This window comes from Guillardia theta (genome assembly GCF_000315625.1).
Source record: "Guillardia theta CCMP2712 unplaced genomic scaffold GUITHscaffold_59, whole genome shotgun sequence".
NCBI lineage: Eukaryota > Cryptophyceae > Pyrenomonadales > Geminigeraceae > Guillardia > Guillardia theta.
In genome coordinates this window covers 187,297-209,014 of record NW_005434615.1, presented here as the reverse complement: position 1 = coordinate 209,014, position 21,718 = coordinate 187,297, and the positions used below count along the sequence as shown (strand labels likewise).

Genomic DNA, 21,718 nt, shown 5'->3' with positions numbered 1-21,718 from the left:
CTGTGAGAACCAATGGTATGAACTCGCAACCGAACAACATGGTGCCGTATCCTCCTGGTCCGAAGCCTCTGCCACTGACCAACATCCCTCCTCCTCCTCCTCGTCCTCGTGGCTCGAAAGGAACTGGCGACAAGAAGGCACAGGGCATGGGGTTGAGTGGAAGCTCAACAGCAGACATGGGAGGAAAGATGGAGATGAGACGTGACTTCGGTGCTCGCAATCACCCGTACAATCGATAAAGCTGTATTTGTTCAAAACTGAGTCCAGCTGACAGTGAAGCTCAGGAGTTGGAATGGAGGGGGGTGTAGGGGAGGGCAGTGGGGAGGATGAAATAAGTGGAGGATTAGGACGACTGAAGATGTCTCAGGAGAATTCATCGTAGATAAGAGGACTGGGTAAAACTTGCAGGAGACAAAACAGGACAAGAGGCGGTTGCCACTTGATCTGAGATGCGCGAGGAGAGGAGGATGTCAGGCAAAGAAGAGGGGTCGATCTTGAATCATTTCTTGCGAAGGCATCACTGACCTCCAGAAATTGTGAATGATATTCCACTAAATTCCCTTCATCGTAAGATATGGATAGCCTGACTTTCCCATTCTTGCTAGTTTCTAGGAAGGAAGGAAAGCTTTTCGTCCCCACAACCGCCCTGCTCCAATCCATCTCTCCCCACACTATTGTCCTCTGATCCTCCAATCTCGGATCTATTGAAATTTCAATCGAACCTTTAAGGGTTCTTCCTATATGTACAAGTACGATGTCCCTTTTCTCTCCGTCCTACTTGGAAGGCGACACGACAGTCCACCCTGCACCCACTTCAGCCTCAGCCAGCACAGAGCGATGCTCGCTTCTCACCATCAGGAACTGACGGGGAGGAAGAGCTGCTCGGAGCAGGTCGCTCCTCATGGATCGGGGTAGCCTGGGTGACAGGACAGTGAGAGGGAAGGAGAAGAACAAGAGATTGTATCACAGTTGGAATGATGACGGGTGCTCTGGGCTCCGGGGCAGGCTGGACGGTGGGCGATGCGACAGCAGCCTGAGGACCAAGTCTGTAGTAATCGTCTCTGCTCAGAGAGTTGCTCTGCGATATCATCAGCAACAGGAATGTATCTGCAAAGTGGGAGAGAGAGTTGGGATTTATGAGGGCGCAAAGCAGGAAGGGAAGGTAGGGTTCGATCCCGGGCTCTAGACATTCTTGCCTGTGGGGTAGCAGGCTGTGATGATACGAAGATCATCGAAGGATCGTTGGGATCAATGTATGCAGCTCTCATGAATTGACCCGAAGACACCTGAACAGCAATCTAAGGACGCGACACTGACAAACCTCAAAACGTCGAACTCACAGCCGTGCGAAAGTTCTCGTCCATGGTTCCGGAGGGATGCCTGGTTGATCGAAATAAGGTCATATACAACAAGATCAGGGCTCATTTGCTCACCGGTTACGATTTAGCAAGTCAAAAAACAGAGGCAGGAACGTTCCTACTCCTCCTACACAACAAGAGTCAACAATGTTTTGCCTCCAGAGAGGTTCTGAGAGACCTGAGTAGAAAGACAACTTGATGTGTGTTTCCCCATCCGTGCCTGGCAGGGGCAAGCAGATCGCTTCTATGTTGTTGCAGCCAAAGATTGGCTGAAAACATCTCTTCGTTAGGGAATCAAAAAGAAAATCCTGCAGGCTTCCACCTGATTGAAGCGTTCTTGGCGAAGCAAACTCAAAGGAATATCGTAAGCCTTGCGACACGCAGAAAACGTGTCAAGATGAAACTGGCCGCCAACAGCAATATCGTGTCTCACAATCAAATCGTTGGCATGTTCTGGGCCCAGACTGAACCAGCCTCTGTTTGCTGGATTGCAGGTTCAGAGGACAGAAAGCATTCGATTGCACAACCTGTATCATTCGCATCCTTTACGAAGACCATTCTGAGAGTTGAAAGATAGAGATTTCCTTTGTGATCATACGTCCTCTTGGTCTGTTGCAAAAAAATCACTATGTCCCCAAGGTAGGACGACAAGTGGAAGGTAACATTGGAAGCGAGAAAGGAAAAGAGGAGATGAAGTAGGATAGAGAGGATGATTGAGGGAACAACTTCTTAGAATACTGACCTGACCAAGGATTTCTGCTTCGAATCGAACTTCGCTGTAACACAGTCTGTCAGTACCTTTAGACTCATGAGAGAGGGAAACACCTTCTTTGCAGGATGAAAAGTTCTCCGTGAACAGGCAGGGGAAGGCCTTGACCCGGTATGAGTGGTGGATTAAGAGCCATGGAAAACTGTGTTGAGATAGTCCTCGCAAAACCTTTTCAATGCCAATGTGAGAAAAATTGCCATGTTTCACGTTAGGTTTAATGTGGTTCTAAACATTTTGTTTCATCTCATACGGACGTATGTTTCAACAATTCAAACTTTTTGCGACGGCTATCATATTACAACATGTATCAGATTGTCCTGAACAAACTCTCACAGGCAAAGATGAGCTGGAACAGTATTCCTTGTTGTGAATTTATCATGATGACTGGACACACGCTGCACTATACTTTCTATGAATGCGTCTCTCACCATCCGATGACAATGCTGTTAATCCTCGTCGGAAACTTTTCCTCCTCTTCATTCTTTTCTTCTCTTCTATCCTCTTCTCCTCTTTCTGCTTCTCGCTTTCTCTCTCGCGCCATGTCGGTGGCTCGTTCAGCATGGTTTGTTCTCTACTACCCCCTACCCCCTACCCCCTACCCCAATATGACTCTGTAGTACCCCATCTCCTCCAGTCCACACCCCCTTTCCAACTTTGAAGTACCCTACCCTTCTAGACTCCCATGCTACATTGACACTACATACCCCATCGTGTTCAGAAAAGGAAATTCCTCAACGAGGTGGTAGCGAGTATTACTGGGGTAGGGTAGTGTAAGAGGAATGACCGGGTACGACATAAGCAAATACACCGAGAGATGAAGGGGTAGGTAGGGGGAAAAGTCCGGGTGGGGTGGTGGCGAACGTTTCCGTTGGCGTGATGGGCGAAGGACGAAAGAATGAAGGAGGAAGAGGAGGAGGAGGAGGAAGGAGGGCAGAAGACAAGGAAGGAGGGAGGGGAAACTGAAAGAGCTCATCAAATAGGAAGCGGGAGAGGGGGGGGGTAGCAGATACGAGCGAGCACGCTAAAGAGCAAGTGACAGAGCACGCGTTGAACGATTCAGCAACACATTCGGGAGAAGGTCAGGTACGAAGAGAAAGGAGCAACGCAGGGACTGGATTCAAGACAAAGGTTATACAGTAACGCAAGATCTTCTGACATCCTGAAACATCACCGGTGCACAAACGATCATATTGGGTGGGATCGGATCGTAACTTGTAGGGGGCAGTTACACGAGCACAGGGGTCGACTGGGATCAAGTCGTGTTCGAAGCAGTAGATCAGGATGACGCGCATGCAGCGATCCCCTGGGCCAGCAGCGTACAACATCAAGTCAACAGTATGCGTGGAGTCCCCTTCGATCTCGTTCGGCACCATGAAACGGCCATCGCCGAACTTCAAGGGGATCTCTCCTGGTCCTATCTACATGCTCAAGACGACTGTAGGAAGGAACAAAGATTTCACAGTAAAGAGCGGACCGTCTTTTGGCTTTGGGACGAGCGACAGGCCAGATCCTTCCGGCATGAAGGGTCCACGTGAGTTGAAAGTCTCCTCTCGTTCCCCCTCTTCTCCCTCCACTAGTCGTTTGCCTATCTTTCAGAAAAAGGTTCCCTTGCTTGATCTCACTATCTCCTCCCTGCTATCATCCCCTCACCCCTCCCTCCAGTTGTCTCCCCCTCGTTCCATGCCAACACCAGCCCTTTCGTTACCTACAACAGCTCGCACTGACCTTTTCACATTCAGGACGTGCACCTGGTCCGGGTGAGTACGACCTGGGAAGTGCCGTCGGGCCTCAGAAGCCTCCTCCCTACAAGACTGCTCCCTCCTTCGGCTTCGGTACCTCCTCAAGGCTTCCAGGGGACGCCCCGGTACCGAAGAGGCTCGACAGGAGTACGATGGAGAGCCTGAACGGGACGACCAACTCCATGAGCCTGTCGGAGAAACCTGGGATGAACTCTTCCAAGGACCACGAGATCGTGAACACTCCTGGTCCGGGGGAGTACGACAACTTCAGCTGGAAGAACAAGCGTCCCCCGGCCTTCTCCTTCGGTACTTCAGCGCAGAGGATCGGACCATCCATGAGTGCGTCCAAGATTCCTGGACCAGGGCAGTACAAGTTAGGACAGACGACAGGGCCACGAACGTCGTTGAACCTACGGCGAGGCCCCTCCATCACCTTCGGAGCCTCGAGACCCAAGACGAACTTCTTTGCCAACTCAGAGTATCCGGGGCCTGGCGCATACCCCATCCCTTCCTCCGTCGGAGTACAACCGACGACAGATCATCGTTCGCTGCCGAGTTTTTCGTTCGGAACTTCTCAGAGGAGGCCTCTGGACGAGTGATGACTCCTGAAGGTTTCACTCGCTCCCCCTGGCAGTTTTCCGTCTTTCGAATGCAACGCAATTTCTTACAGGAAGGGATGAGACAAATTTCTTACTTTCCTCGCCGAGTTGGTCGATGATCAGGGAAACACAAGACAATTTGATCGGTTGTGCCATTGTGTTGTGTTGGCCAATCTGAAAGACATCCAAGTTTGTATGCTGATGACGGATATGCTAATTTTCTTTGCACATTCCTTTTCTTTAATATAAAAACAAACTCTTATCCGTATACCATGATGGCTGAGCAACAGTCATAGTGTTCTATTGTCTCTTCCACAGTCCTCTTGCGAAGCAGTCGCAACTTGGTACTTCATTCTGATTCACTCAGCCGTCAACGGAGCGAGAAGATGGATTGCTGGTGGCGACGAGCGAAGCTGCATCTTCACCATCATGATATTCCCTCCCCTCCTGCACATCTCCATCCCGCCGAACTGCTCTGATCGATCTTCCTCCTGGCGATTTTTCTTCAAGAATTTTAGCGCCTTGGCCACCGAAGCGAACAGAGAAGAGAGTATGTTGACAATATGGACCGATACAACATCCAAGACCTTCTCTGCAATCTTTGTAACTAGAATCGCCTTGAAACTGCAAGAATTTCAGAAAAAAATCCTCAAGTTTTCACATCATACCTTTGGAATATTTCAGCGCGAAAATGATCCAAAGCAAACAATGATCGTCTCCCTGTCGCATCAAATGACCCCATACCAAGGGATGTTGAAGATGATCGTGGTGGTTTGAAGGAATGACGGCAAACAACATGTTGAAATGCAACTTTCAGCGGCGTTATGACATGAAGGAAGGTGTTGGAAGTTTGCGTTTGGAAAACGACGACAATGATCAGAACCAGTATCCATCTTGGAAACGATGATACCATCCTCGATCGACTGAAACTATTTCAAGGAAGCGACGATGAGGAAGATGCTGATTTCTTGATGACGAGACTGAGCAATCAATAGCGGCACAAGTATTGTACCTTTGAAGTGAGACCAAAGGTGAATCGAGGAGGATGAAGAAGTCCAGGTTGAGTTTTGAGAGCAAGAGGCACTAAAGGTACAAGCAAGTCTCTTCTCAAAGCTGATCCTTCGCTTGTCTCTTCGACTCTCTCTTCTTCTCCTCTCTCCTCTCGTCTCTCCCTTCACGCCTTCGGCATGATGCGACTGCTCGGAGAGTAACGGCCCCCGGCAGAACTTTCACCTCCGAACTTTGGGCCCGCCTCGCCCCTTGCAAAGTTAAATAAACTTGATGAGTCACAGGGAGTAACCTTGTAGAGGCTCGGAGGCTTCAGTGACCCTGACGCTGTCGCACAGCCTGGCAGGCCATACGGCGAGAAGAGAAAAGACAGTGAGAACCAACCCTCATCCGCCCCACTACTTTCTGCTTCTACTCATGTCCTGAGTGCCCTCAGCCTACTAAGAATCTAACTTCAAGTCAGTTTTGTCCGGGTCTCTTCCAATGTCGTTGCAGCAGTAGCAGAATATCCGTTCCATTCTTTCAGTGTGGGCCGGGCAAGTCTGCCGCCTGACAGTCATCTGACTACTGCCGGGGCTCTTCTCAAGTATGATATGATTCTGAGTGCAGAACAAAGGAGATTTTATCATCCGATAGTAGTGTATTGACAACGAGGGCATCAAGGGTGGTGGGTTAAAGAATCATGCCGGGAAGCGACGAATGAGCATCTCCCCCTTCAGAAAAAAGTCAGGAGCCGCTGAGGGAAGGAGAAAGGAGAGGTGAAAGGAGGGAGGGAGGGAGGAGGGGCTGGAATGAACCTGACTGATGCTCAAGGCTCTTGTATCGGCTGTACAACTTCTTGTACATGACGTACCTGCCGAGTGGATGAGGAGCAGGAAGGTATAGGAAGCTCTCCTACCTTTCGAAGAAGATCCCAAACATGACGAGGGTCAGGAGGCAGAGGATGCCGAGGGCGACGAGGTCGCCGGGTCTGCGGAAGGAGCAAGTCAGAGCCGACTGGGGGCAGGAGCAGCCAGAAGTACCCGAAGAGACTGCGGAAGTCGATCTCGCAATGTACATTCACGAGATCCTGCCAACTAGGATCATCTTCATATCATCATCCACTCCTCCTGCTCCTGCTCCTGCTCCTGCTCCTGCTCCTGCTCCTGTTCCTTCTCCTGCTCCTGCTCCTTCTCCTGCTCCTTCTCCTGCTCCTGCTCCTGCTCTTCGCCGCCGCCTCCTCCTTCACCTGAGGCATCGAAAAGCCTCCGAAACATTCCTTCACCATCTTGAAGGAGACGTCGTGGCGCCCGTTGATACAAGGCGTGCTTACCTGCATCAATCCTTCACTCCTCCCTTCCTCCTCCTCATCGCAAGACCTTAGCGTAGCTGTCGAACGTGCACACAGGACAAGCCAAGTGTGTCTCCCACATGACATGCAACACGCAAGCACCGGCCTTGAGCACACAGTCATTGCGAGCAAGGGAAAACTACTCTTTCACCACTTCATCGCAGAGCCGGTCGCCGCATTCTTTCATCACGCGCATCTTTTCCGGTACCCTGGACGCGTCCGTCCCCTGCTCGGGCAGCTGGCAGAGCGCGTAGACTCTAGTCTCGATCCTCTTCCCTTGACTCATCGGACAGGAGGCTCCTCCTCCCAGCGTCAGCGTGAACCCTCCCCCGCTCCTCCAATGGATGCCAGCGGAGTCGACGGAGTCCTCGATTTTCCTGAGATGCTCTCACGCTGAAGAAGGAGGAGAGCAGGAGGCTAACCTGTGACTGAGAAAGTCGGGCAGGTCCGAAAAGCCCTGCAGGAACAGGAGGGAGGGGAAGGGAGGACAAGAAATCAGCGGCGGCTGTTGAGAGTTCAAGGGTACCTGCTGCGAGCCAGCGTTGAGAACGAGAGCGTCTGAACTCCCTAACGACAAAAAGTCGTCCTCACTGGCTGACTTGGATGGAAGGACCCCACTGTCCCACTCTGCTATGCAAGCAAAAACTCCAGCACATCCCTGCCAGCGCTTTCTCAGCCACCCGCCCCCTTCTCCTTTCCTCCCACCTCCGGCTGCCAGGACGAGTTCAACCCAACGGTCACCGCGCTCGGCCCCTGCGCTCCTGCTAAGGGTGGCAGAGTGGAGCAGAAGGAGAGGAAGAGCACGAGGCTGCGAGCCCCCATCATGTCCTGTGCTGTCTCAGGCAAGAAGAGGAGGAGCAGGTCCGACCTTGCCGCGCAGGAGCAGAGGTCCGAAGATCCTGCCCTTCATCCTCGACGTATTGTACAGCAGGTGAGCGTTTCCTCCGGAATCTGTCCTGTTGTACACGCAGGAGCAGGACACTGCCGCCTCCCCGGACCTCGTTCCTTCCCCGCAGACCCTAGCGACTCATCAAACTCCTCACATCTCCTGCAGGTTACCTGCACGCAGGCGAGCCGGACACTGGCGCAAACTTCCCCTCCTCACAAGCCTGTGAAAGTTTTCCATGGTGAGGGCTGGATCTAGCAGCACAAGGTTCTACCTTGCACGTGCTGGAGGCTTCGGAGGAGGATCCTGACAGCAGCTGAGCACAGGAGCAGGAGGAGCAAAATTCTGACCTGTGAAGCCAGGAGCACACGGCGAACAACGAGCTGAGGGTTGGGAGCTGAAGAGACCAGGAGGACAGGGAAGGCATTTGGAGGCTCCTCCGCTGCAGTTGGAGGGTGAGTAGGCACATCTTGCGATGGAAGAAACTCACGTGTCAGTGTTGGTGACAGCCATCTCAAAGATCTGAGCCTGATCGTCGAAGCCGTTGAAGTCCGACGCTCCTGCGCGTCCTCGTCATGGAGGGAGGGTCAAGTTGCAGGTCAGTCTACCCGATCCTGGAAGTTGACTCGACACCCGTCGGAACGTCCAGCGAACCTTGTGAACCCCTGCACGGATGGGAAACTGGAGGCGAAGGAGAGGAGGAGGAAGAAGAGGAGAGGAGATGAGAAGAGCAGAGGAGGGGAAGTGGAGGAGGAGGAGCAGGAGCAGGAGGAGGAGGAGATGAGAGGAGATGAGAAGAGGAGAGGAGGGGAGAATGTGGAGGAGGAGAAGAGGAGCAGGAGGAGGAGGAGGAGAGGAGGAGGAGGAGAGGATAAGGAGGATCGGGAGAGGGAGCAGAATTTGCAGAGGTGGAGGAGCAATGGGTCAAGGGTGAACAGGAGAGGACGAGGAGAAGGAAGGGAGGGAGTGGACAGGAGTGTCAAACAGCAATCTTTCCCCTCATCATCATCGCAACCTTTTCTCGCACTCTCCTTCCTTGTTCTGTTGTGCTTCCGTTTGCGCAGGTAGCCTGTCACATATGACCACAACGTCGACTACCCAGCAGGAGCACAACCTGAAGCACTTGCCTCTTGCCGTCCACTGTCAGCACGAACGAAGAGAGCAGGGGGTTGCACTTGAGCCCGTAGACAAACTCTATTGACCCCGCATCGCTCATGTTGAGATCGAGTTGCAGCCAAGACTGCTGGACTGGTCAGAGACTGAGCCTGCCCAAGTGATCTCCTGACCTCAGCAGGAGCCAGGTGGTGAAAGCCAGAATCAATGAAGTCTACACGTCCGCGCCATCCCTACTAACTGTTGAGATGCGAAAGTCTCCTCCTCTCCTCTCCTCTCCTCTCCTCTCCTCTCCTCTCCTCTCCAATTTTGCTCCCTCCCCTTCCTCCCCTCCCTCCCCTCCCCTGATCCTGCTTCCTTCCACTCCTCTACCTATCTCCAACGCTTTTCTCACCTTCGACCCGCACAAACCAACACATCCTGTCGACAGACCCGCCTCCATGTTCTCCTGCACAACAGTCATCTTCTCAACACCCGCGGCTCCTCCCACCTCTCTGAACTCAGTGATTACTCGTTCTCGAGGAGCGTAATGTCCAGGAGGACACATCTTGCACAGCTGCACATGACTCAACCTCCCATTCTGACCTCCAATATCGCTCACCATGTCCTGATCGCTGTAGTGGCCGGGAGGACAATCCTTGCAGATCTTTCCGTCGCGGTACTGCGAGGAGGAGCGAGTAAGGAAAACTCGCCGTTACTTCCTCTCCTCACCTTTCCACTTGCACAGGGAGGACAGCTGACCCCGTTGTGGGCAGGAGGAAGATGAACCTGGGGGAGGATTCAGGGGCTGATCGCAAGGCTCTCCTCCTCTACTCACTCCTCCCTCACAGATCTTGGGTTCCAGCCACTCGAACCACTTGTTCCGCTTGCCTCCTTCATCACACTCTGAGAACTTCGCCACGTAGTCCTGACATTGCGGTCAGAGGCCTCCCGCCGACCCAATGGCAGACCGTCATGGAGCAGGTGGGGCGCAGGAGACACTTGTCGAAGCCTGGGAAGGCGTAGAAGTTGGAGGCACAAGGCTGGCAGGATGCACTGTCCTTGTCAAAGATCTCGTCTAGGGGAACGTCAGAGAAACAGCAAGGAGCGAAAACTTCACCTCTCCCGCATGACGAGCATCTCGACGCTCCCTCGACACTCTGCTTTCCTACTGGGCAGGCGGAACATTCCAAGTCCGCCATTTTCGTTCCCACCCATCCCAGTTCGCCTGCAGCAGGCTCAACAGGAGGAGGCAAGACAGAACTCAGCACCGATCATGGCCTCGTCTTGCCCCGCAACAGCGCCATCACGGATGTAGTTGAAGACCACTTCCACCCACCTTCCCCCACCCATCAGCCTTCAACTCCTCTCACGCAGCTAGAGCAAATACCCGGCAGGAACGTCAAACTCGACCCACCGCCACTGCAGGACAACAGCATCAGCAACACGTTCCGCCTCCCTCCTGAACTAGACAGACCTGCATCTCAGAAGAGACGTAAAATCTGGACTGGAAGGGGAGCGGTCGCAGAGGAATGGGTCTGCACTTCCTGACACGATCGTCCTTGCACAGCAGAACCTTGACAGCTACTTCACGTCCCATCGTCCACTCCCCCATCACAACACCTGAAGCCCACCCGAGCCCGGGCAGAGCCGAGGCCCGCCGAACGTACTGCAGTCGATGCTGCAGCAGTAGGCCAGTCCTCCAGCACACAAGTTCGGCTGCAGCACGTTGGAGGGTCAAGCACGAGAGGAGCGAGGAGGAGGAGGAACGAAACCTGTGCGCACATCTCTGGAAAATTGCTCGGGCAGCGCGCTCGTCCTCCATGGAAGTTGCAATCGAAGCTGCTGTTGCCCAGGGTCCCGTCCTCGCATTCCCACGTGTCATCCAACCCAGTGCTTCCTTCTAGCCAAGGACAAGGCTGCTCGCGAGCTCAGCCTCACAAATCTCTCAGGGACAGAGCTGACCTCCTCCTCTGTCATAGCATCCGCATCCACTCGGAAGGTGAACCTGGCAACGGCAGTCAGCGACGTCCCTCGCACGTCATGGAGGCTCCTACCATATCTTCCCCTTGGTGATGAATCGAAGCTTCATATGGAGCTCGCTCCTCACCTTCATTTCATCACATCAACGAACGGGAGTGCCACCTAACCACCCAACCTTCGAAATCTGTCGATTGTTCCCTGACGAAGTTTTCCCGTCCCCTGTTGGCTTCCACGATTCGCACCTGAGCGCTCTGGTCACCTCCACGAGCCAAACTAGCATGCTGTCACACTTGTATCCCTCCTGCCATGCTTGACCAATGTCGCCGCTCTGCTCAAAGCTCGTCGAGTTGAACCCATAGCACAAGGAGTGGAACGGGCTCTCCTCCGACGGGAGGTTCATCCCTCCAACGTCACCCTGCAGCAGCCTTGTGCTCCATCTGCTCAGAGATCAGCAACGGCCTCACAGACGCGTCATCGCCCTCAACTCACATTGAGATGGTTCTTCCTCCTCCGACGCTGAAGGTGTTCTGTGGGCAATTCTTGCACTGAGCTCGGGGCGGGTCTGCGTGGAGGAGCATCAAAGATGACACATATCAACACAGCGCATGGCTGGAGAACCTTCTCCTGCTCCACCTAAGCTCAGGAACTGGCCTGCTTTGCAGCTCACGCTGCAAAGTTCATCGCTTTGCTGTAACAGTCGGTTCAGCCTCGAGAATAAGTTTGGTTTCATATCTCACGATCCCACTCGTTACCGACAAGGCAGAGCCACTGGGCCCTTTGCACGTATAGCTACCAGGAAGAATGGTTCCCACCACTCTTCGAGTTCCATTTGCCGAACACTGCGGTCATCATCGTTGGCGAGTGACAAGGTTCAATGAAAGGCAACCTCGCCGGCGAAAAAAGAGAGATTGCGCTCAAGTTGAGGAGAGAAGCATTTCGTAGCGCCAACAAGGAGGACCTGATCGGTTGTCAGCTTCAACATGCTCAACAGCTGGTGGTGTTCTTCCGATGGGAAAAAGAACGGACAAGAAGCCAAGACAACGTGCTCACCTGATGCGACGCTGCCACCAGCAACAGAAGCAGGAGCATATCTCTTCAACCTCGATCCAGCAAGCTCTTGTCTCTCTTACTCTCTATCATGATCATCGCCCTTCCTTTCATCCCGCCCTGTGAACCTGCCTCACCATGTCTCCAAAGCCGAATGCGAAACTAAAATTCAGATCCGCCTCAGGAAGTTTAAATAGGGTAATGAAAAGACAGCAATGCTACCCGGGCCCGGGGCCTCGGGCCCGCTCCTTCACTGAACTTCGTCACAGTAGCCATATTAAACTTTGTTGAAGACATTCAGTTAATATACAATTGATACACAATTTATAAATATTTCGGTACAAATATAATCCTAAATGGAGACAATCATAGGGCTCTGGCACTCTTTGTAAAACATATATAAAGGGTATTGGAATAAATAAAAATACTTTTTAAATTGTCGTAACCTTTTAAAAATTGAATGTTGTTGCAAACTACCCCTCGTGCCCAATCACCCCGTCCTATACAAGTACCCTTATTTCATATCACCCCTCTTGAGTCCTGTGAATACCCCCACCTTCCACGCATTTTAGATGTAGCTTCCACGAGTACCCCTGTAATACTACCCCTACCTGTCTAAACCTCTGCCCCCACCCTCTCGTCCCTTTCTTGACTACTAGACAAGCTTTGTTGAAGGCCTACGTTAGTTGATCCTCAAATAGCAAGGGGGGTTAAAAACTCACCAAATTTGTAAGACTTCTGTAAATATTTCAGTTCTTGTTAATTCAAAATGAGTGTATCCAGTCAATATTTGGGGTATTAATTTGAACTTTGTGGCACAGACACCCCCTGAAAAGATTTCAATTTATGGAAATTTCAAAGAGCGCGGCGGCTGATGTCCGTTCTCTACCAACCTCCATGCTGATCTAGCGCTCCTCTACTCTCCACGTGTTTACCGTCTTTCCTCTTCCTCCCGATGATGCTCTCTATAGTTTCTGTGTTTTCTGCTCCCATCCATGATTCAGAGATAAATGCAATCTCTTGTTCCCTGGCCTCTTGGGCTGCCAAACGAACATTTTCATCCTTGTCACGTTACAAGCTTGCGGGCCTACGAATCATCTATCTCTCACCTGAACGTGTATTCATGGTTACTGATCCCCCTTTCTCACTCAATGAATCTTGCATGCTACTCCCCAAAGTGTTTTTCACATGCTACGATCATAACTCATTGATCATATCACAAATTTCCTAAGTCCCCCCGTCCCCTTCTTCGTATGCTATTTGTATGGTGCTTGTCATCAAGTTTTCTTGTGAGAATGATCCTTTCCCAACAGTCTATGTGAACCGAGGACGTTGCACTGTTTCTGAGCCTGATCTAATCAGTCAGATATTGACTCTGCTTTCATTTTGTCAGATTCTGGCGATTTGAAACTTCTGAGCAAGCTCTCGTGTACTTTGCTATCATGACTGGCGAGGTATCCTGGGAGGACGTAGATGATGCTCGAGAAGTCATTGCAGACGTTCGAGATCCTGACTGTGAGCTGAAATGGTATGTTCGCATGTACATCGCCTCCATCTGAATCGCTGCACAGGGTCCTCTTCGGTTATGGATCGGATGAGTTGAAAAAGATCTCAATCGTCGAGGCTGGCGAGTCCGATCTGAAGGATGCCATGCAGTTGTTTGAACCTAAGCACGTTCTGTATCTCTTCGCCCAGGCACGTTATGTGGCACGCCAATGCATGTGCTGTTGTGAATGCATGGAAGGGTTCATGTTAGAGGGTTTGGGGAGGGAGTGTTGGATAGATAGAGAGAATCTAGCAGCCTGGATAGTGAAGTGATGTTGGTGGCTTACTTCAAAAATTCTCCTCAGGTTGGGGAGAAGGCATATGCTTTCATTCAGTGGTTGCCCGACGATGCGCCAATCCAATTCAAAGCTAAAGCTTCTATCCATCGGAGCTTCATTACAAACTACCTTGGTTTTTTGTGTTGTGTTGAATCTGAATGATCTGATTGATGTTTTAGGGTCTCTCACATTGAACATCGTGGCATCTAGTTTGGATGATCTCACCGAGGTTCGAGCCAAGCATCTTGATATTTGCCTTGTGAATATGTTGCCCTTCCCAATTGATGCTAGTCTATTGCTTTCCTATCTGACTTGATGATTTAACTTCCATTCGCGCTGTTCCTGACTTTGACTTCAGGACAAGATAGAAGAGGAGCTCGGATATTATGTCGCTACGTTGGGGAAGGTACTCAACGACCAGGAGGCAGCTCTTAAGCTTAATGAGGCAGAAAAGCGCAAAAAGGTCATCTAAATCATCATTGATATCTCCATCTCAATGTTTTTGCAGGATCAAAGGCAACGCGAGACGTGGAGGGGAAACACAGTCAAAGCTGCGAAGAGTATCAACAATGTGACAGTCACGAGTGCCACTGGCAGTATGTTGAAGGTGAGTCATTTGCTGTGTAATTTTCGTTTGCTGCGATGTTATCGATCTTGTATCTGAGAGTGTCTATAGGGATCAGACGTGAATGTACCAAAGAAGGCTCCAATCAAGACGTTATCACACACCATGTACCAAAAGGTGGCAGTCAAGCCATGGTTATCTCCAAGATGCCTAACTTGCCAAACTTCTCAGGCAAATATTGAAGTGGAATTTGAGGAAGAAGATGCCCTCAAAGAGCTGTGCCTGGATCTCAGGGAAGCGAATGTGAGTTTGACAAAATGAGCTGGAACTTGAGAACGACTCATACTGCTGTCTTTGAAACAGATCGAAGAGGATACTTTTAGTTGGTTGATTTTGGGATACGTGGAAGGCAAGAAAAACACTCTACACCTGATAGAGACTGGAAATGGTGGACGGGATGGTTTGGCAGGCTATGTGAGAGAGGAGATGAATGGGGCGCTTGACAAGTGCATGTACATGCTCATTAAGGAGGACGATAGCAGCAGCAAGTGCACATACGTCTGCTGGATTGGAAAGAACGTTCCTGCCTTTGTCAAAGCCAATATCAGCACTCATCGTGGTGCAATCTCGAGCTGGATCACTACGGTTGTGCACAATTTGCAGGAGGAGATCGTCGAATCTGTCAACGACCTTCTTGGAGTGAAAGACGAAGATGATGATTCCTTGGAACAAGTCAACGAGAGCGTTGCAAATGTAAATGAATCTGTACACACCTCACACGTTCAGCAAATAGATTCGCAGCTGCAGAGCAAGCCATATGCGGGCAAGGTGCTCGAGGACGTAGTGAGAGAGAAGACACCGCACGAGATCTGGCTGGAAAGGAAAATGAATGGTGGAAACACAGCCACCTCAAAGCCGAAAGACCTCAATACTTCTGTGCAAGCTGACAGAGAATTCAAAAACGTTGTACTCAAAAAGAAGGACGAGAATGCGACAAGGAAAACTGTTGTAAGTTTGAAAAAGATCAATGTTTTTTCATCTGAAGAAATCGCAGGGGAGATCGAGATTTGCTCAAAAGAAGGTTCAGGGCAGTGATTGTTCATCAGATCATGGCAGTGACGCCAGCATCGAGAAAGCATATGACAAGAACGACTACATGCAGCAAGCTCAGCAGGCTGCCCTAGAGGCTCAGAAGCTTGAGGATGAAGCTGCGAAAAAGCGTGCTGCAGCAAAGATGTATGAGGAACGGGCTAGACACTCGGAACTTGTGGAGGTTTCTTCCTATTTCATTGTTTTTGACATCCAATTCACAAAGTGATCAGGTGATGGGAGAAGAACCGGATTGGTCTCCTGAGGATTTATCGGAAGCAGAGAACAATGACGAGGTTGTTGACAATCAAGAGGTAATTTCGATTTTGTTCTTGACTTACATCTGCGATTGGTCTTCTGATAGTTTTGTTTGATCTTTAGCATGAAAAGGAAGTGAGTAAGGGGGAGCACGAAGTTCCAGAGTCTAAATCTTCAGAGCCTTCCTCTGAAATTGCTCGAGCTCCAAGCAAGGAGGCATCGCCAAAGAAAACCAAGGAGGCTCCCTCTGAGACCACCAGACACGCAAAGGATGAAGAGAAGAGTGTGCCTCAAGAGGTCTTTGTGTGTTCTTACCTTGTGTCCATGGAACTGAATCTGAATGCCAGCAGGCAAAGGAATCTCCCCCGCAATCCCGCACCGAATCAAGTGCTTCAGTTGACGGAAATTCCCAGAGCTCGCAAGCACAGGCAGCAGCCCCTGAGAACGACACGGAGAAAGAAAAAATGAAGTCTGCTAGTCAAGCTGAGGAAAAAGCAGCAGAGGAGAAGCTCCCAAAACCTTCTGTCGAAGACTCCAAGACCCCGGAGGCCTCAACTACTAGGCAGGAGCCTGAGGTAAAGTCAGCTACCGACGGCAAGGATGAATCCAGCAAGGAGAAAATTGCCCATCCTGAAGAGATGAAAGAACCACCGAAGGAGGCAGAGAAGGAAGACTCTCAGACAAAGTCTAACACACCGACGGTTGAAGCACAGATTGAACCAGCAAGCAACAAGAGTTCTGAAGCTCCCGTGGAATCGGAGAAATCGAAGGCTCATGAGAGTGAAGATGTCAATAACCATGGAAACCAAGTGAACTTGTCCAAGGCACTCCAGAGAATCGATGAAGAGAAGGCTGAGGTCACCACAACACTGCCTTCAGACAAGGAAAAGGCTGTGGATTCGGGCAAGGTGGTGGAGAACGGAGACTCGTCGATCAGCAAGGTGCCTTCAACAAATGATGGGGAAGCTAAACCGGCAGAGCAGTCGAAGGAGGATTCAGAGAAACTGCGAATTCTCAGAGACGCTCTTTCAAAGCAAGAGCTGGAGGCAAAGCAAGCTCGCCTCGCTGCCGCCAGGAAGGCTCTTGATGATGCTCGGGCCCTGTCATCTAGTCTGTTCGTGAACAACGACTCGGGGAAAGAAAACGACCAATCGAGAATATCCCAACCCAACGAAAACCACTCACCCAAGAAAATTGTTAATGACAAGGATACAAAACACTCTGACGAGGACGAGATTCGAAGAAAGGCAGAGGAGCTCTTGGCGAGAAAGAAGGTCAGTGGTTCGTTTGATGGTGAATGATGATGATGTCATTGCCAGGCTCTGCTGGAAGAAGCTGCCAAGAGACACAGCCGTAACGCCTCCTCTTCCTCCCAGAATGACGAAACCAACAGTAAGTGAAGACGCATAAGATCGATGTGTACACCTGACCTGTATTCTCAGCCAAGGTAAACGCACAACCTGATGCAGACAGGCTGAAGAGAGCAGAAGAGTACCGCCAGGTTGACCTTGATTATGTTCACCCTTGTGTGAGAGAAGCTCACTGGCCGTGCAGAAGAAGATGGCTGAGCTGGCGTCGAAGAAGGCGAGTGCTGATGATGCTGCAGCCAAGAAGGTTAGGACCTCGCGTGAAACTTGACTTGTCGTCACTCTCTGTGTTCAGGCGGCTTTCTTGAGGGAGGCAGAGGAGGCTGTGAAACGAGCGTCAGCAGGTACGTTCGAGGCCCCGAAAGTCTTGTGCCTCCCTCGGCTCGCGCCGTTCTGGTAGGCTGGTAGTGACCGACAGTCTTTGCAGGAAAGCAATGACATGCTCGCTCGTGATTGTGCTCGCGATTGTTTGTAAGCGAGCTGATGGCACAAGCTGCTCACTAGATGGAAACAAAGAAGGAGACCGCGACCAATCGTTAAACCAGGACCATCGCCAGCACCAGTACCAGAACCAGTCTCGATCGCCTTCTTGTTCAGATGTCCTCGAGAATCTTTTTGCCAGCTGTTCGAGGAACATTTGTCTTGCCAGCTTCACTCCTTCTGCTCTTCCCCTTCGCACGCTGCTTCTGCTTTCAGGATGTTGATGTGTACGACTTACAAGATAAACAGGTTTAAAAGGTTCAAACGGTTATCTAGCTCAGTCGGCCGCGCCCTCCTCCTCTTCCTTGCCAACCACAGTGATCTCTCGTTTCTCTAGCTGCCGTTTCCACATGGAGGCATAGACGCCGTCCTGTACAAAGAATCACGTTGAAGAGAAGCCATGGAGGAGGGACGATGAACAGGTGGATGTAGCACTGACAACGATGATGACGAGGAGAGGAGGAGCAGGATGTAGAGGAGGGGGGGGGAAGGGGAGTCTCAGGAGAGGAGAGGAACGGAGAGGAAGCAGTGGGGAGTGACCTTGAGGAGGAGCTCGGAATGCGCCCCCTTCTCGATGATGGCCCCTCCCTCGAGCACAAAGATGACGTGAGCATGTGTAACGGTCGAGAGCCGATGGGCGATAATGAGCGTCGTCCTTCCCTTGCACATCTCCTCCAGCGCTCCCTGGATCTCATACTCCGTGTGCGAGTCCAGCGCGCTGGTGGCCTTGGTAGCGTGTAAGCAGACGAGGAGAGAAGGAGGAGGAGGAGGGACAAAGGAGGAGGAGGAGAAGTGAGAACGAGGATGATGACGAGGGCGAGAAGGAAGCAAAACCTCGTCGAGGAGAACGATCTTCGGATTCTTCAGGATGGTCCTGGCGATAGCCACCTGACTCATTTCTTTATCTTGTGTTGATGAAGCTTGTCTCTCTTCGCGAAGAGATCACATTACCCTCTGAGATCACAAGTCATGCTCCTTGCTCATACAAACAAAGGAAGAAAAACCGAAAAAAGGCGGGGAGGAGGAGGAAGAAGAGTGGAGACAGAGAAGGGGAGGAGGGAAGAGGGATGATTGGTAGAATGGTACCTGCTTCTCTCCCCCGGACAGCTTCAAGCCCCTCTCCCCTACCTGTTGCTGCTTTCAGTCTTGCCCCTTCACTGCTCCTCCTCACCCTCGTCTCGTACTTGTCGGGGAAGTTCATGATCGTGTCATGCTGGCAAAGGATAAGAAAGGAGAGCAGAGGAGAAGGAGAAGGAGAAGGAGAAGAGGGACAAGGAGAAGGAGAAGGAGAAGGAGAAGGAGGAGAGATAGAAGGAGGAGGGGGAGGAGAGAGGAGGAGAAGGAGGAGGAGAGGGAAAAAGAGAAGGAGCAGAGGGCGAAGGAGGACAAGGACAAGGAGAGGGAGAGGGAGAGAGAGAGGGAGGTGCGGAAGGGAGCGAATTGAGAGAGGAGGGAGGCAACAAACCACAGCAGCAATCCTAGCGGCTTCCATTATCTCCTCCAGAGTTGCATCTTGCCTGCAAGAGCTCTCAAAAAGAGAGCAGGAGGGTGAGGAACGGAGGGGAGAGGAGACGAGAAGAGGAGACGAGGAGAGGAGAGGAGACGAGGAGAGGAGAGGAGACGAGACGAGACGAGACGAGACGAGACGAGACGAGACGAGACGAGACGAGACGAGACGAGACGAGACGAGACGAGACGAGACGAGACGAGGGGTAGTCAGGTAGGACAAGGTGGCGAGGGTTCAGCCATTCACCTGCCGTAGGCCAAGTTGTACCTGATTGTGTCGTTGAACAGCACAGCGTCCTGGAGGAACGTGAGAGGAGGGAGGACGGAGGAAGCATGGGGGGGGGGGGGGCGGGAGACTGGGAGGGAGGAAGGGGAGGGAGGACAACAGGGGAGTACAGAGGGTTCAGGAACCTGCGGCACGATGCCGATGGCCTCTCGCAGCGACTGCTGTTTGACCTTGCGGATATCCTATGGAGGTAGCGTCACGCTAGAGGAGGGAACAGAACTCGCTGACCATGCCATCAACGCACACGGCTCCTTGTTCCTTCGTGTCCAGCTCGTAGAAGCGCATGAGCAGACGCGCGATGGTGCTCTTGCCTGCACTTCCCGTCATTCCATGCGTTGACCTCTCCTTGTTGTCCTCTTTTCCTCCATTTCCCCCTTCTGCCTCCTCCTGCTCCCCTCCTCTTGCTCCGACCTGCTCCTGTCTTCCCAACGAACGCCGCGGTGTGTCCGGCAGGAATTTCAAAGGAGAGGTCTGAGAGTACCTGAGGGAGGTGAGGGAGGGGAAGGGAAGGGAGCAAGGAAGGGAGCACTTCGGATTTGCCGTAGTCGTACTTGAAAGTGACGTTTCTGAAGGAGATTTCTCCCTTGGTCACCTTTGGTCAGAATGAGATCCGGCCGCGACTCGTCTCAGCAAGTCCAGTTACCTCTAGCGCCACGGCGTCAGGAGCGTCGACAATGTCCGGCTGATAGAAAGACGTCAAGAGCAAGTCAGGCCCTTGAAACGTCTCTTGCCTTGACATCCAGCAACTCAAACATCTTCTCCATGTCAATGAAGGCCTGCTGTAAAACCCTCCAGGCTGTTCCCAACCACTGAGGAATCGCAGTCAGAAGAAAGACAACAACCCGACAAGTGCGAACCGCAAGGGGCTGAGAAAGTTGCACGATGTAGGTCTGGATCATCACGAAATCTCCCACAGTCAAGCTTCCATCCACCACCTTCTTTCCTGCCTCGACCTCAGAGACGAGAGCAGCAGCTCATACACACTATACCTGAGATGTACATGCACAGAAACGCTCCGGCTGCTAGGGTAGTCTGCTGTGCAGCATTGAGTGCATAAAGAGAGGCCTCGTTCTTCCAAGCCGCTCGGTTGTAGTCGACGAGGTTCTCCTCGAAGTACTCGCACTCCTTCCTCTCCATCCCGAAGAACTTCACCGTCTCAAAGTTCATGAGCGAGTTCACAGCTCGATCGCTGCACTGATTGTCCGCATCGATCATGGCGCGGCGGAACTGCTTCCTCCAGTCGTTCATGTAGATAGTTATGTAGAAGTACACCACCATAGACACGAGGATCACGAGCGAGCATGCAACGTCCGTGTCGATCATCAGCACTGTGCAGATGAGGATAAGATCGAAGATCGTCGGCCCGATGGTGAACAAGGCCATGTTGAGCAGCGACTGAAGGCTGCTGGCTCCTCTTTCAGTGACCTTGAGGACCTCTCCTGTCTTTCTACTGATATGGTAGGAGTGTGAGAGCGAGTGGAGGTGCGAGAAGATCGCCAACTTGATCCTTTTGTTTGTGTCTTGCTCCACGTCCAACCACACGAACCCTCTGGCATCCCTTTGCAATGTCTGGAAGAGCTTCAGGCCGGTGTAGATGATGATGTATCCAAGAGGAAACAAAGGATCGGCTGTCTTGCTGCCGGTCAGCGAGTCGATGATTCCCTTGTAGAGCTGAGGTACCATCACGTTCGCTACACGCGCGGAGATGATGAGGAGAACACAGATGACGACGCGGAAACGCAGTTGAAGATTCTCAGGCCATAGGAAAGGAAGGACTTTATGGATGATTCTGGAGTATTGCATCTGGGCAGGTTTGTCCGACTCTTCGAAGCGATGGTGCCTCATCTCTTGCCTGTTAGTCGCTCCTTGCCTCTCTCTCTGTGTTGCTCGCTCCCTGCCTCTCTCTCTCTCTCCCTCTCTCTCCCCCCTCGCTTCACCCACGTTCAGAACTCCCTTGTATCTCTAGTTGAGGGAATACCCCTACCCATACTAGAATAAACAACACCCTAAAACTTTAAGACAAAATGAGGGGTACTCAGAACACCCCACCCACAGGCGACAAAGATTGCAATACGACCAATAATTCGACTCCCTGCCTCCGCATACCTCCTCCTCCTCCTCCTCCTCCTCCTCCTCATCTTCCTCCTCCTCCTGCTCCTTCTCATCCTCCGAGCCCAGGGGCTGGAGAGCTTCGACGAGGCGCTAAGACAGCAAGGCTTCACTGCCGTCGACGCGGAGCCGTCGGAGGAGACACCATCGTCCTCCTCGCAAGGGGCCGGAAGCAGCTCCAGGCCAGCAGAGCTACCGTCCTCGACGAATGCGTCCGGGCTGTCTTCGCTGCCCGGCCGGATGACCAACGAGCAGCTGGCGCACGAGCTGCTGCTGGATCCCGCCTTCAAGCTCGACGAGCAGGGGGCAGGCTACCTCGACAACCCCCTGCTGTCCAAGGTGAGGGAGAGCTTCAAGGTGGCTTTCTGGGACAGCCTGGTAGACGACCTGAGGCTCACCCCGCCGTGCTACGTGCGAGTGCTCA

General features: G+C 51.9%; 6 protein-coding genes across 6 annotated transcripts in view; 3 read left to right on the top strand and 3 right to left on the bottom strand.

Annotated features, from left to right (window-relative positions):
- GUITHDRAFT_141953 (hypothetical protein) overlaps positions 1-239 on the top strand; it is a gene marked incomplete at both ends in the record, with an annotated part of 2,119 nt that extends 1,880 nt beyond the window's left edge. The window contains one exon of the mRNA XM_005828391.1: positions 121-239. Coding sequence (XP_005828448.1) covers positions 121-239 — 119 coding nt within the window. The remainder of the gene's footprint in view (positions 1-120) is intronic.
- Positions 240-683: 444 nt separating this feature from the next.
- GUITHDRAFT_164364 (hypothetical protein) lies at positions 684-2,298 on the bottom strand. Its single transcript, XM_005828390.1, has 12 exons — positions 2,184-2,298; positions 2,101-2,134; positions 1,886-1,967; positions 1,792-1,841; positions 1,681-1,728; positions 1,537-1,627; positions 1,434-1,485; positions 1,341-1,380; positions 1,197-1,286; positions 968-1,078; positions 853-916; positions 684-803 (listed from the first exon to the last, which is right to left on the bottom strand). The coding sequence occupies exons 1-12, from the start codon at positions 2,261-2,263 to the stop codon at positions 775-777; spliced, it is 771 nt and encodes a 256-aa protein (XP_005828447.1). The 5' UTR covers positions 2,264-2,298; the 3' UTR covers positions 684-774.
- A 690-nt stretch (positions 2,299-2,988) lies between these two features.
- Positions 2,989-4,701, top strand: GUITHDRAFT_153809 (hypothetical protein). The gene is made up of 2 exons (XM_005828389.1): positions 2,989-3,658; positions 3,867-4,701. The coding sequence occupies exon 2, from the start codon at positions 4,019-4,021 to the stop codon at positions 4,463-4,465; it is 447 nt and encodes a 148-aa protein (XP_005828446.1). The 5' UTR covers positions 2,989-3,658; positions 3,867-4,018; the 3' UTR covers positions 4,466-4,701.
- A 1,444-nt stretch (positions 4,702-6,145) lies between these two features.
- Positions 6,146-11,853, bottom strand: GUITHDRAFT_112436 (hypothetical protein; the record flags this gene model as incomplete). The annotated part of the gene is made up of 40 exons (XM_005828388.1): positions 6,146-6,186; positions 6,271-6,326; positions 6,372-6,443; positions 6,496-6,542; positions 6,702-6,785; positions 6,832-6,909; positions 6,955-7,180; positions 7,226-7,260; positions 7,330-7,461; positions 7,509-7,631; positions 7,672-7,822; positions 7,863-7,912; positions 7,964-7,995; positions 8,040-8,131; positions 8,180-8,249; positions 8,298-8,370; positions 8,705-8,758; positions 8,804-8,929; positions 8,976-9,035; positions 9,197-9,250; positions 9,293-9,358; positions 9,404-9,463; positions 9,514-9,570; positions 9,620-9,709; positions 9,753-9,859; positions 9,902-10,009; positions 10,053-10,120; positions 10,172-10,203; positions 10,259-10,357; positions 10,405-10,500; positions 10,557-10,700; positions 10,747-10,789; positions 10,839-10,891; positions 10,940-11,006; positions 11,055-11,201; positions 11,254-11,326; positions 11,383-11,452; positions 11,502-11,603; positions 11,651-11,722; positions 11,815-11,853. 40 exons carry the CDS (start codon positions 11,851-11,853, stop codon positions 6,146-6,148), a joined length of 3,249 nt encoding a protein of 1,082 aa, XP_005828445.1.
- Positions 11,854-13,202: 1,349 nt separating this feature from the next.
- GUITHDRAFT_164362 (hypothetical protein) lies at positions 13,203-17,655 on the top strand. The gene is made up of 18 exons (XM_005828387.1): positions 13,203-13,339; positions 13,383-13,506; positions 13,662-13,767; positions 13,814-13,863; positions 13,993-14,097; positions 14,143-14,241; positions 14,311-14,376; positions 14,431-14,502; positions 14,563-15,207; positions 15,254-15,472; positions 15,522-15,602; positions 15,670-15,843; positions 15,897-16,820; positions 16,866-16,938; positions 16,989-17,047; positions 17,101-17,160; positions 17,209-17,257; positions 17,341-17,655. Exons 1-18 carry the CDS (start codon positions 13,254-13,256, stop codon positions 17,349-17,351), a joined length of 3,003 nt encoding a protein of 1,000 aa, XP_005828444.1. The 5' UTR covers positions 13,203-13,253; the 3' UTR covers positions 17,352-17,655.
- Positions 17,656-17,670: 15 nt separating this feature from the next.
- Positions 17,671-21,030, bottom strand: GUITHDRAFT_74667 (hypothetical protein; the record flags this gene model as incomplete). Its single annotated transcript, XM_005828386.1, has 13 exons — positions 17,671-17,763; positions 17,934-18,119; positions 18,228-18,281; positions 18,480-18,521; positions 18,565-18,606; positions 18,859-18,910; positions 19,147-19,196; positions 19,311-19,367; positions 19,414-19,496; positions 19,597-19,735; positions 19,908-19,994; positions 20,043-20,128; positions 20,175-21,030. 13 exons carry the CDS (start codon positions 21,028-21,030, stop codon positions 17,671-17,673), a joined length of 1,827 nt encoding a protein of 608 aa, XP_005828443.1.
- Between the last annotated feature and the right edge of the window lie 688 nt (positions 21,031-21,718).

Excerpts from the sequence above, each read along its gene's own strand:
- GUITHDRAFT_164364 (XM_005828390.1), bottom strand. The coding sequence starts at position 2,263 with ATGGCTCTTAATCCACCACTCATACCGGGTCAAGGCCTTCCCCTGCCT. Across the intron at positions 1,842-1,885 it reads AAAGGATGCGAATGATACAG|CAAACAGAGGCTGGTTCAGT; the intron begins GTTGTGCAATCG and ends CCTGCAATCCAG. Across the intron at positions 917-967 it reads CACCCGTCATCATTCCAACT|GCTACCCCGATCCATGAGGA; the intron begins GTGATACAATCT and ends CCTGTCACCCAG.
- GUITHDRAFT_153809 (XM_005828389.1), top strand. The coding sequence starts at position 4,019 with ATGGAGAGCCTGAACGGGACGACCAACTCCATGAGCCTGTCGGAGAAA.
- GUITHDRAFT_164362 (XM_005828387.1), top strand. The coding sequence starts at position 13,254 with ATGACTGGCGAGGTATCCTGGGAGGACGTAGATGATGCTCGAGAAGTC. Across the intron at positions 13,768-13,813 it reads CTTCATTACAAACTACCTTG|GGTCTCTCACATTGAACATC; the intron begins GTTTTTTGTGTT and ends TTGATGTTTTAG. Across the intron at positions 14,503-14,562 it reads TGGATCTCAGGGAAGCGAAT|ATCGAAGAGGATACTTTTAG; the intron begins GTGAGTTTGACA and ends TCTTTGAAACAG.